This window comes from Serinus canaria, chromosome 6 (assembly GCF_022539315.1).
Source record: "Serinus canaria isolate serCan28SL12 chromosome 6, serCan2020, whole genome shotgun sequence".
NCBI classification, from domain to species: Eukaryota; Metazoa; Chordata; class Aves; order Passeriformes; family Fringillidae; genus Serinus; species Serinus canaria.
The window spans coordinates 2,843,634-2,856,075 of record NC_066320.1 but is presented as its reverse complement, the minus strand read 5'-3'; the positions used below and the strand labels follow the sequence as shown (position 1 = coordinate 2,856,075).

At 49.1% G+C, this 12,442-nt stretch overlaps 1 protein-coding gene across 2 annotated transcripts in view; it reads left to right on the top strand.

The window, feature by feature from the left end:
- Positions 1–12,442, top strand: part of ASCC1 (activating signal cointegrator 1 complex subunit 1) — a 35,496-nt gene that overhangs the window by 15,960 nt on the left and 7,094 nt on the right. For both annotated transcript variants that reach the window (XM_009098845.4, XM_018923907.3), the window contains exons 8-9: positions 2,229–2,350; positions 4,417–4,496. In XM_009098845.4, coding sequence (XP_009097093.1) covers positions 2,229–2,350; positions 4,417–4,496 — 202 coding nt within the window. The remainder of the gene's footprint in view (positions 1–2,228; positions 2,351–4,416; positions 4,497–12,442) is intronic.

The following is a 12,442-nucleotide window of genomic DNA, read 5'->3' as shown; positions in this document are numbered from 1 at the left end:
TGTGCTTTGCATGGCACCTGGAAATTGCCAGGCTTCTCTTCCACAGCATCCCTTTTGCTTTTTGCATAGCAGCAGACCCAGAGAGGGCCAAGCAATTTGAAGTTTTAATCCTTGGCCCAGGCTGGTCCTGCCCTCACCTGCAGCTTAATTCACAGAATCACAGAATAGGCTGAGTTGGAAGGGCCCATCAGGGTCATCGAGTCCAGCTCCTTGCTCTGGCCAGGACACCCCAACAACACCACTCTGTCCCTGAGAGTGCTGTCCAAATGCTCCTGGAGCCCTGGCAGCCTTGGGGCCAGTGACAATTCCCTGTTCAGTGCCCCACAGCCATCTGGGTGAAGCACCTTCTCCTGAAATCATTCATCTGCACTTCTCCCCTTACATAGTTCCTTAGCTGTTAGCATTCAGAAAAATATTTAGCTTTGCAGAAGGGAAAAAAAGGTATTTTTGTGTTGATGGAGAGCAGCTTTTCCTTCCTTTGAGATTCCAGCAGACACTGTGTTGGACCAGCAGTGATTATAAAGAGAGGACAAATGGTGATATCTCCAGAAAACCCTGCTTTGTTTTCTGGCCTGTGACCCAGGTGATTGCTGAGCAGCTCCTTGAACCTGCTGAAACCTGCTGTGCCTTGCTTAGGGAAATGGGGAAGCAGTTTCTGAGCTGCAAGGCCAATACCAGAGGAGAGCAGCAGCCACGTGGCTTCCTGTGCTGGATCAGACTGCTGCAGCCTGTGCTAGAGAGAGGTGTGTGCCTTCCTGTCTCATGCAAGATGTCCTGTTAGCTCTGTGTAGTTCCTGGCATGGCTGAGGGGTGGAGTTCCTTCCTGATCTTTGGATGATCTTGATCAGCTTAAGCTGCAAAGCAGGAGATTTGATTTATCCTGACTTAGCTTGCATAACTGCAGACAGAATTAGGGGTTGGCAAGCCCTTCTGCACATATAATGGCTCAGACTGAAAGAGGGATCATGCTCTGATGCCTCCCACATGGCAAATAATTTCCATTATAATTCATTCTAATTTGTTTTATTTCCTTGATTAACTTTATAACGTAATAAAGCACCATTTTCACTTGAGCTATTCTCTGTTAATTTGTTTTAGTATTGTCTGTAATGATATTCATTTAATCTTTGTCATTCCTAATTTTAAAAATCACTGAAGTAAAGCCAGAAAATAGTAAAAAGCCGTGACAATTGGTAGTTTGAGAGTCTTGAAATGATCACATGGGAGCTGGCAGCCCGTGAGGGGCAGCCCAAAGCCAGCAGTGGGGTCAGAGCTGGTAACCAGAGCATGGCAGCCCCAGGCTCTGGGGACAGGCCACGCTCTGCCACAGCTGAGACACCAACGTGGTGGGATCTCACAGAGCAGAAAGCTCTCTCCTCCCTGGAACGTGCTGGGAGAAGCTCAGGTTCTTCTGCACAGACTGAATACCCTCTGGCCTTATTTTCAGAGATGGGGAGCTCTCATTCTGGCATATCCTCTCTACCTTTGGTAAGAATCAGGCACTGCAGAAGTTTTTTGGGCACAGCAGCAGCCTGGAAGCTCCTTCAGCTCCTTAGACATGAGCTTGCTCTGATCCCTGCTCCTGCTGCCTGTCCTAGGATGGGTCTGCCCTCAGATCCTGACAGTCAAGGCCAGACACAAAGGTGGGAATAAGTCCTTGGATTTTGCTTGCTCAGTAGCTCCAAAGCTGAAGTGTTCACCAGGATGTGCTGACGGGGTTTGTGGCCCTGTCACCAGTTTCTGGGCTCTCCCAGACAGCAAGCCCAGTGGCTGGGTTGGTTATCTGGGGCAGAGAGGAGCCAGGCTGCAGCAGTCCCTGAGCACATCCTCTGGGAGCCAAGGTGCCCAAGCCCCTGCGGGTGTGCAGATTTTAGCATTTGCAAGGAGAGTCACATTGTGTTTCCTGGCAGTAGAAAGATGCATCCTTCAGCTCCCAGTAACATCTGTCACTGTGAGCAAGCTCTCTGCTGTGCTAAATCTGCCCTTCCTCATGGAATATTTGCAGCAGGAGCGATCACAGAGGAAGCTTTGTGCAGCAGTCAGAACTTTTTGCATTAGAGCTGAATGCTGATGCCTCTGCTCGCTTTCCATCAGGGACTAGCTCCCTTTCCTGTGTGCATGCAGAGACTTCATTTCACACTTGCTGCCCTTCTGGCTGAAAAGCCCAAAGCTGATGCTGCAGAGGCTCCTTGTTTGACGTGGCCCTGTTCTTTCTCTTTGCTTCCCAGGCTGCAGATGGTCGCTGATCAGCTGGTGGAGCGCTTTGTGGCCTCTGGCCTGATGCTTAAAGAATGGGACAGGGTGAAGCTGCATGCCACAGTCATGAACACTCTCTTCAGGAAAGATCCAAGTATGTAGAGCCTTCATCCTTGCTGCTAAATGCATTTAAAGTAGTCCAATTTCTCCCTTCCAACAATTTCTCGGCACATGCTTTTGTTGTTAGCTTTTTCAGTGTGGTTTTCCTTACCTGCAGGGTTGGGGGGACATGTCTGCTGATAAAACCCAGAAGAAAATAAAGCAATGAACAAAAGTCATAGATTCAAAACCTTGGCATCCTGTAGCACTCGTAGTATCTGGGCTAGGGAAAAATATGTTCAAGTAGAATCATAGAATGTCCTGAGTGGGAAGGGACCCACAAGGATCATCCAGCCCAGCTCTTGGCCCTACCCAGGACACCCCAACAATCCCACCTGTGCCTGAGAGCATTGTCCAAACATTCCTGGAGCTCTGGTGGCCTTGGAGCTCTGACCATTTCCTGGGGAGCCTGGTCAGTGTTCCCTCTGGGCAAAGAACCTTTTCCCAATATCCAACCTCCCCTGGCACTGCTCCAGCAATGCCCCTGGTCACAGAGAGCAGAGATCAGAGCTGCTCCTGCACTGCCCTTTGTATGAAAGCTGCAGACCCTGATGAGGTGTCCCCTCAGTCTCCTTCAGGCTGAACATGGCAGGTGACCTCAGCCACTCTTCATGGAGGTGAGATCTTGGGCTGAGTAACAACTCTGTCTGTTGTGCTGACCTTCAAACAAGATGAAAACATAATCCTCCTTGTTTAACTTAGAGACTGCCCATTTCTTTAGGAAAGTGATTCCATTGTCTTTCTCCTTAAATCAGATGCAGACAGATGAATGTGATGCAAAGCTGAATGTGAGCTGTTCTTGAGTGTATGGCGTCTGCTGTCTCTGCCAAAAGATTGTCTGCTCTGGCTGTCTGTAGCATGGTTCTGATCATATTACTTTATAAAGCAGCCCTAAAAGCATCATCCTTGGGGAGGGGCAGTGTCTTACAGCCTGCTTCTCCATGTGCAAATGTGCATGCTCTGGCACGGTGGCCCCTGTGCACTGCAATAGGTTGTGTCAAGAATTCTTTAGTTGTTGCCTCTCTGAATCTCTGCAGGGACAGTGATAACAGCAGGTGATTTGTGTCATTGTCTTCTGGGCAGGTTTGGCTCTGACTGCTGCTTGAAGTCAAACAAGCACAGCCAGGGCACAAAAACCCTGTAAAGATGGGCCTCTCAAACTGAGCTCTGAAAATGTGACCCCAGAGTGCTGATGTGGCTCTGCACATGGGCAGCTGGGTCTGGCACCCTGAGTCTATATTCTGCACAGCCCCATGAGGCATGAGAGGCATTCAGACACAATGGGGAGAGCATTCCGCCAGCATTCTGCAGGCAGCCATTGAACTCTCTTTGTATTCCATACAGGATTTGAACAGCAAGCTGGATGTGAGGGGGACTTCATAGTTAATGATGGAGATGAAAAAGAAATACTGAATATATTCACCGAGTGAGGCAGAGGTCCTGTGGAAGGAACAGATCATGGACTTGGGGATTATTTAAAAACCTAGCTGTGCTCTGGGGAAATGGATCTCAGACGTAGGCTTTTGGCAGCTGCTGTAGGCCTGGGGTGCTCTTCTGAATGTCTGTGTGTGTGTGTGGCTGTGTGCCCACCCCACAGAAACATCCACAGCACACGGAGGTGCAGGCAGCACAGGTTTGTGTCGGGTTCGTCCGCATCCCGCCAGGCGTTGTGCTGGCATGCTCAGCCTCGGATCTGGGGCTGTTCCAGGCCGTGCAAGTGCTGTCTTGCAGCCTGACATGGCAGGATGAGGGATGAAAACGAGCCAGAGAGAAGCAGGTGTGTTGCACTGAGCAGTCAGCCCTACAGAGTCACCACGGCAGGAGCTGTGGTTTGGGGCCTTTCCTGCAGGTAACAGAGGTGATCCCGATAGATGCATCAGTTCCAGCCCTTTTCCTCCTAAAATCCAAGTGGATGTGGGGTTTTTTTTGCACTGAGAACTGGGCAAAGATGGTTTATTAGCTGGCAGCTGACTTTGGGGAGGGACAGAGTGGGGGGTGAAGTACAGCACAGAGAGTTCTCCCATCTGAAGCTCATTCTGGTGGTGGCTTTTCTCTCTACAGCTGAAGAACGAAACAACACAATGCCTGGTAAATCATCTCTCAAGGAGCGGGAGTCATTTAATGGCCAAAATATCCTCAAGGTCAGTATGAAACAATTAGGGAAATGGAGCCAGCTATGGATATTGTATAGCCAGAAGAGGTTGAAGCACCTCTTCTAGACTGCTTTTGTCTTAGGCTTATGGGATCTCCTGGGGCTTTTTGGGGTGGGGGGCAAGGGAGAGGGGGGAATCTGTTTAGAAAATAAACAGTCCAGATCAGTGGTAATTGGGACATTACAGTATTTAACAGGAGCATTCCTGAAGCTGCTGAGGCTCAGAGCAGGGATATGAGGCACGAATGCTAAGTGGGTGTTCGTGTTGTCGTTTACTTCGCTCCTGTTTTACCCTGGAGACTCAGGCTCGAGTTGATTCTCAGCCCACCAGAAAGAAGCACTTCGTTGCTCTTGTTCTACTCATATATATTTATGAAACTAAACCCCACTGTCATTTCACTTACTCTTTCCTTTTTGGTTTTTAATCTCTGCTATTGATTTGCTCCAAAATACTGGGTAGTGGTAGGGAGTCCCACCAGGATCCGAGGGCTTTGGCAGTGATCAGAGGTTAGAAAACACCATCCCCCAGACTGTGGAGGTTGGGAAAGGCTCAAAGGGGAGCACGCTGCAGACTCCCAGGCTTTGCCAACCAGTGTTGGGATTGCAGGCAGCCTCTGCTGCTCATCCAGATGGCTGTGGCAGACTGATGCTATGCTGCTTGACCCCTGCAAGTGTCCAGAGAGAAAAGAGATGCACAGAGGAGCAGAAATGGAAAGCAGCACCAGCTTGTAAGCAAATTTCCAATCCTCATTGTGTGAGAGGATTTGTTGCAGGCGGCTCTGATAAGAGGGAGCAAGGACAATGCATGGGTACATTTGGGAAGGGTAAGAAGATATTCTGGCAATGAAGATACATGAGAGAGGATGCAGGCTGGGTGGGAGCTGGACAACCCAGAAGGATTTTAGAGCCCTCCCAGAGGAGGGGAAGAGTGAGCTTTATTTGTATTTACAATCTTAATAATGTATCAGGCACTGGATGCAGGGGGATGTGAAGTCAGGGAGTGGAACTGATTGATCTGTGTGCAGAGGACAAACAAAGGGACAAAATTAGGTTAAGCTCTCATTGTCCTCAAACGGTCTGTGCGAGCATGGTGTCATGACTCAGCGTCACCACATGTTGAGTGTGCAGTGTGAGACTGCAGTATTGCAAGCTGGAGCAGGGAAGCCACAGCCCTGGTCCCTTTCTTGATGTGATCTGCAGTTTTGGATAGCTCCCAGTGTTGGGAGAGCTGGCTCTGGAAGGGGGAGATTCGTGTCAGGAACCCTGAGTGCCTGCAGGACTCTGCTTTCTCCACGATCACCTTCACTCCTTTCTCCTGCTTCTGTTAAACTGGTCCTCAGGCTTTAGATACACGTAAAATCAAACTGTGGGTCTTCCTCCGGGCTCTCATCCCAAAATGTGTGTGACTGGGACAGTATTAACGATGCTCCCTCTGCTGGTCACACCGTTTGTGGGTCTGAGGATCCGGGGAAGGGTCTTAAGGTGCACGGTGCTCGGAAATGCAACTGCTCTCCTTCCGAGGCTGCTTCTTATCCTTGATGCTCTGGGAAATATGAGCCCAATGCATTTTTAAAGCTCCTAATTGATTTTGTACTGACGTAGCCAAAAGAGCTGCTGGCTGTTTGGACTGCTGGTAATTACTTCAAAGCATGTCTTGCCACAAGAAATGTCATCCTTCTCTCCCACCTCCACTACATTTCCTAACCTGCCCGCTTCGTATTTCCCTTTGCTCTCCCACGTGCCTGCAGCAGAGCGCCCGTTGGCATTAATTAATTACATGAGTCATAAATAGCTCCAGGCTTCTTACCGGAGGAGCCCAGCCTCAGTGAGCCACTGATGCATTCCAGCATGACCTTGCAGGGATGCACCAGTTCCCTCCCAGCCTGCTTTTATATCCATTATTTATCTTGTGCTGGGGAGGCTGCCCTCTCACAAAGTGCCTTCATTAACTTTTGCACCGGGATCTAAAGGACGGGCTGTTAATGAATATGGCTGCACTTAGGCAGGCTGGTGGGAGGGAGAGCCATGTGCCCTGCATGTGATTCCAGGCGGTGGGACTCTGTGATAGCTCTGCTGAGTGGCTGTGTTCCCACTTGGAACGCTAACAAAGCATGGCTGCTGGTAGGAGGGCAAGTGGGAAAACTCCGGTTTCATCACTCTCATTCCCATTGTGCAGCCCTGTAGGGCCAAAGGCTCGGGGCAGGACTGGAGCTGTCGGGGCACAGAACACGATGGGAGTGCTGTGGCTCTGCTGTTGCAGGCTGGGGTTCCCCATGGTCAGAGCTGGGGGGTGTGTGTGTGTCTGTGTGTGTGTGTGCAGATGCGCTGGCAGCACATGTTTGCTGATAACATGCCTGCGCTACACCAGGCTCCAGCTGGTATTTTGCTTTCAGCTGAACTAATCAGAATTTTATTTAATAATCCTTTGTTCTACCCGTTCCACAGAGTTAAACATACACTCCTATTTGTGCTAATAAATGGTTGTGCAGGCCGGTACCTTCCCACACTGCTCAGAAAATAGATCCTGTAGGATGACTTGCGTTTGGGAGTTTAAATTACTTCTGTCTTGAAGAATATCCCTGAAAAAGGTTTCCTGGCCTAGGTGGAGCTGAGAGCCCAAGGGGCTGTGTGAGATTTGTGTCCAACAGAGCTTTGGCTTTGCACTTCTCTGCTCTAGTGCCAAAAAGCTGTGGATGCTTCATGGACATGGAGCCGTATATATTCCCTCTAGGCTGGCTTTGAACATCCCAGCCACGCACCGAAATCATTCTCTGGTCAGGAGAGCAGAGGGAGGAGGCAGGGAAGAGTCAGGAGAGTTGAGGGAGGAGGCAGCAATTCCTCCTGAAAGGCCCCAGCAGCTTGGGCAGGGCCAGGCCTGGGGGAGATGCCAGGCTGACAGCTCCCTGCCGTGCTCCCTGCGCCGCAGCTGGCACAGCCCTGGCACCGAGGCACCCAGGGCAGCTGCCGGCATCTCCGGAGACGAGGCTGCACTGCCTCCGGGCTTTTATTTGGTTTTGTTTAGCAGTAAAAAAAATCCAGCTAAGGCTGCAGTGAATAAATAAAAAAATAAAAAGGAAAAGAAAAGCAAAAAGGCCGGCTGGCCGAAAATTTCTGTTGTGCGTTTAAGGGAAAGGAAGAAAACCACCTGGACTCTCACTGGGTGAAAATGGAATGAATTTTGGCTCGAGTTGAGGTCTGAGAAGTAAATGAATGGCCTTTGCCATGTTCAGACAAGAAGGAAGCAAATTCTGAGTGCAGAAAAAGCTGAACTCTGCCGCTTAGCACAGATCCGTGCATTAACAGCTTACAAGATTAAATATTGAGGGAACAGCTACTGAGGTACAGCAGCAGAAAGCTGCACATCTTATGTCTTTAGGGCATTAGGGGAGACTTTAAGCTGGGATGGAAGACTGGGAATGGGATCAGCCAAGGTGGTAACACATGCTGCCATGCCCCGGTTCAGCAGCAGGGCTGCAAGAGTGCCCAGGGAGGGCTTCTAGGTCAGATAAGGCATCACTTGATGAGGCTCCTTCTCTTTTGAGGCCTGCATAAGTGTATTGAGTTATGGCACTGTACCTGCTTTCACTGGGAGCAGGGGAAAAGTGCATTTACTGTCTGATACTCTGGAGAGCCAGTGGTGTTCCCTGTCAGTGTGTCTGTCCTGCTGGGTATGAGCAGTGTGGTGGCTGTGGCATGCAGCAGTTCAGTTCAAAACATTTGATGTAATGCCACAGAGAGAGATGCAGTGGAAAAGAAAAACCTTGGCCTGAATAAACCCCTGACCCTTAAAAATACCCAAAGCCCACCGAGCTCTAAGCAAATGAATGTGTGCCCCTGTGCAGCACCAGCTCCACTTGCAGATGAGGAGTTTGTCTTGTGTTCTGCAGCAGCGGGAGCCCAGGCCTTTTGTGTAAATTTTGTTTGTGGATTTAAGGAGGCTGAGTCTTTTCCTGATCTATTTCTAAGCTGAGGTGAATCAAAGAGCCAAAGGACTGGCGTTAGGTGGGATCAAGACTGCCTGGTGTTCAGAAAGGGTAAGAACATCTTGTTATCCTCAGCAAGGTGGTAAAGATGTAGATCCAAAGTAGGACTGACAGCAGGAACAAATACCTAACAGGAGGTGGCTGCTTGGAAAGTTTAGAGTTAAAAATACCAAACAAAGAATTTACTGAGGTAAGGGAAGACTGAGTAAGAGATTGTGGTGCAACATCAGGATCTCAGAAATAAGCCAGTGCTTTCCTCACCTCGTTTTTACAGAAGAATCAAAAGCAGAAATGAAAGGCTGTGCTGGCACTTTGCAGAGGGGAGAATTCCTGCCATTACCAAGAGGTACCGGAACAATCGAGGGGGCTCAGCAGTGTGCAATTAGAGCAACAGTGGGATGAGAGGATGTGACAGTTGAGCAGATGAGACTGGAGATCAGTTTGTATAATCATGGGGAGAAAAAAAAAAGGAGATTAAATTGGGGTTGCTGTGAAAATGCTTTCCTGTGAATTATATTCTTCAGGGGGAGAAAAAGCCATATTCATGTTATTTGCATTTGATGAAACAGGAATCTGAAGTGGCATTTGAAAAATCAGAGCAGACAAAGGAGGGAAGATATCTTTGTTGGAGTGTTCAGGCCTTGGAGGCAGTGTTGGAGGTTTTGGGGGAAGGCTGAGCTACTGCACCGAGGAGAACACAGTGCAGAAGGTTTGTGCTGTCTTTGCATGACAGAGATCTCTTTGGTGACCTCACCAAGAAAAGGAAAAGCCTTTTTTTTTTTTCTCTTAGAGGTGCTCTACACCCCTCTGACTAATTTTAGCAGAAGCTGTGAGAGCTGGAGGACTGTTTGTGGAGAAGAGAGCTCTGAATGCTCTTTCCCCTGCACCTCTGCACTCCCACCTAGGCCAGCAGCTGAGCCTTTTGGAGGTTCTGTGGGTGCCTCTGCCTCCCACCGAGTGAGCATTCCCCCTCCTCACTTCCCTGAGATCCCTGCTGTTCCACCAGCCAGCCGGGGCAGTGTCACCTCTTTGATCTTTAGAGGACAATTTTTCTCTGTGGAGCTGGCAAGGGTTGAATTACAGCAGTGCCTTAATAGAAGGCAAGGACCCAGCACATTAAATGCAAAAAACCCCAACCCACTGATTAGCAAAAGTAGACAGTTCATCCCCAAGGTGCCATGACCCTTCTGCTGGATAATTTTCTGTGTCTGTCTGAATTAATTTACTGGCTCTGTAGCTAGACTCCTCCTCTTGGTGCTCGGTGGGTGTAGTGAGAGGTCACACTGACGGCAGCTCCGTGTCCCGGTGTTCCCAGATGCCTTCCAAGCCTCCTGCCATCTCTGCAGCAAAGGCAAAGCCCAGCTCTCAGAAACTGTTGCTGCATTTGCTGTAATAGGAGCCATGGGGATGAGGCTCCTGTGGAGAAATGCAGTGTTTGATTATTAATTTCCTTAAGTTGTACTGCAAATCCCTCACGTTTGAGGTGTAGCTCTGGGATCTTATTGGAGCCTTTAATTTGCTGGAAGGGTTTTTATTCTTCTCTGGAAGATGTGCAAAAATCTGGTAACCTCCAAATGTCCCACTTGTATTTGTTTCTTAGTTTGCAGAATGCCTTTCACCATAGCAACTGGGGTTTGATTTCGTGAAGCACATGAATTTTCATGGATTTGTGATGGGGGGAACAGACCCAAAACTGTGAGCTAAAGCAAAGGTTTTGCAGCGTGGCAATGGCAGGAGTACCAGGGATTTGGCTTGTGGGGAGGGGGGGATCCTGGAGGGAGGGGATCTCAGCTGAACAAAGGCCTGCACCCAGCCCTGAAGAGTTCTGTTTGAAAAAAATCCAGCCTGAAAGATTAATTTAGACTATTGCTGAATGTCACCCTCCCCACTGCTGCATCACCCTCTGGCAGCTGGGGTGGCTTTGCTCCAGTTTTATGGAGAGCTGAGGTTTCACATGGCAGCAGTTACAGAAGGATCAGCTGCCTCCATATTCACAGAGCTGGAAACCCACTCATCCCACCCGTGGAGGTCAGGAGGGTGTTAAGGGCAGCATGAAATGCACTCCAAGCTCTGCAGGTGAAACCCAGCTGGGGAGAGGCAGGGATATTGCACACGTGAGTAGGAGGGAACAGAGCTCCAAACAATGTTGAGAAATCAGGCAGAAACAAACAGCTGCAAACAAGGACAGGTCCAGGAGGGAGCTGTGGCACTGGTGTAGGATGGAGAAGTTCCTCCATGCCAGCCCAACAGGCCAGGGTTTGGCTTATGGGGGGCTGCTCCATTCTGAGTCACCCCATGGAAGTAAAAAAGAGTCAAATGTCCTTAAAGTGAACCTCTGACTATGCTTAGCTGAAGGATTTGTCCAGTTTTGGGTACCATGGATGGGTGCAAAGAGCCCAGGGGACAACAGTAAGAAAATTGGAGGGGTAGAAAATGTCTGCAAGCTGGGGCTGAAAGAGTTGTTTCAAGGATAATAAAGGGAAGGAGGGCAGCATGTAGGAAAAACTCTTGAAACTTAGAAATGCTTTTGCCAGTAGTGGATGATAAAGTGGTAAATAATGGGCTTAAATTGCAGCAAGAGATCCTTTCTTTGTAAAAGGAAAGATAAGGAAGCACTGCTCTGGAGGAGCTGGGAAAAGGGGGTCCTGATTGTTCTGAGGGAGCAGAGATGTTTATCCAGGATCTGCCCCCACCTAGCTCCTCCTGCCTTGGAGAAGGAAAGGATAGTGGAGCTGATGACCTTCACTGGTCCTTTCTTCAGTTTGTCCCTTCATGATTCCTACATGGAATGTGTGCAGAGCACCCATGAGATGGCATCTGAGAATGTACCAAGAGCTTCTTGGCGTTTACGTGGCATTTGCTTTGGCTCAGGAAATAAAAATATAAAAAGGAAACCTCCCATCATGTGCCTTGGATCCTTCTCCATGCACTTGCTGCTGCTTCTTATGTTGGTGGTACTTTGCCAGAGAGAGGTGGTGCTGTTGTTTCCAAGGGACTGCACCAGTGATATAATTGTGAGGGATTTTCCTGTGTCATTCAGGAGATAGCCCTGACTTGGGTATTTCCTATGAGAGAGGCCACTGGGACTTCTATGACACAAGATTTTCTCCCTCCTGAGGTCTGCCTGCTTTATTCTTCCTAAGGGAGATGAGGTGAAAAGGTCTCTGCTGCTGCCTTTTAAATCTTTCCAGAGGCTGAAAGAAAAGGAGAGGGGAAGGGCTGTTCCTGGTGGAAGGGCTGGATGCTATATTGGGGATGGAGAGACACTCCAGAGCCAGCTGCACACTTGCAGAACAAAACAATCTGCAGCCTTGTGGCTGGTGCTGGTGGGGACAGCCCAGGTGACATCTGCCCTCTCTGTCCTTCCTACCCCTCTTCCACCCTTGTGACTCTGCACAACATTCTCCAAGGCTGTTGAACAGTCTTGGAAAATGTTGGATGGCCAGCCAGCCATCCTTTAAAAAGCCATGGAGAGGAAGCAGTTGCTAATTTGGGGAGGAGGTTGGGAATGCTGGGAAGAGCTGCATCTCTGGATGAATGCCTGCTTTTCCTATGCTTCTTGTGCATTATTGCTGGCAAGTTTCCAAGCACAATCAAACCTCTGACAGATAATCATTGGTGGAGTGGTGTCCAGGGTGAATAACACAGGAATCAGGTATTTCCTTTTTTGGCACCAAATTGTTGCAGAAAAATTTTAAAGTCAAAAATAGAAGGAAAAATAATCTACTCATTTAACAAACTCCCCAGGTCTTGACAATTTGCCTGGCTGCGTCTCATCTTCTGGGAGCCACCAGGGGCTTTGGTTTGGGGTTTGTCTGTCATAGATTGGGGGAGTTTGGGTCACAGCTGGGACAGGGTTTGGTGAATTTTTTGGGATGAGGAAGAAGGAGCTCTGCCAGCACATACTGCAGCCTGGGATCTGTGGCAGGTGTGGAGATAACAGCCTTCTGGA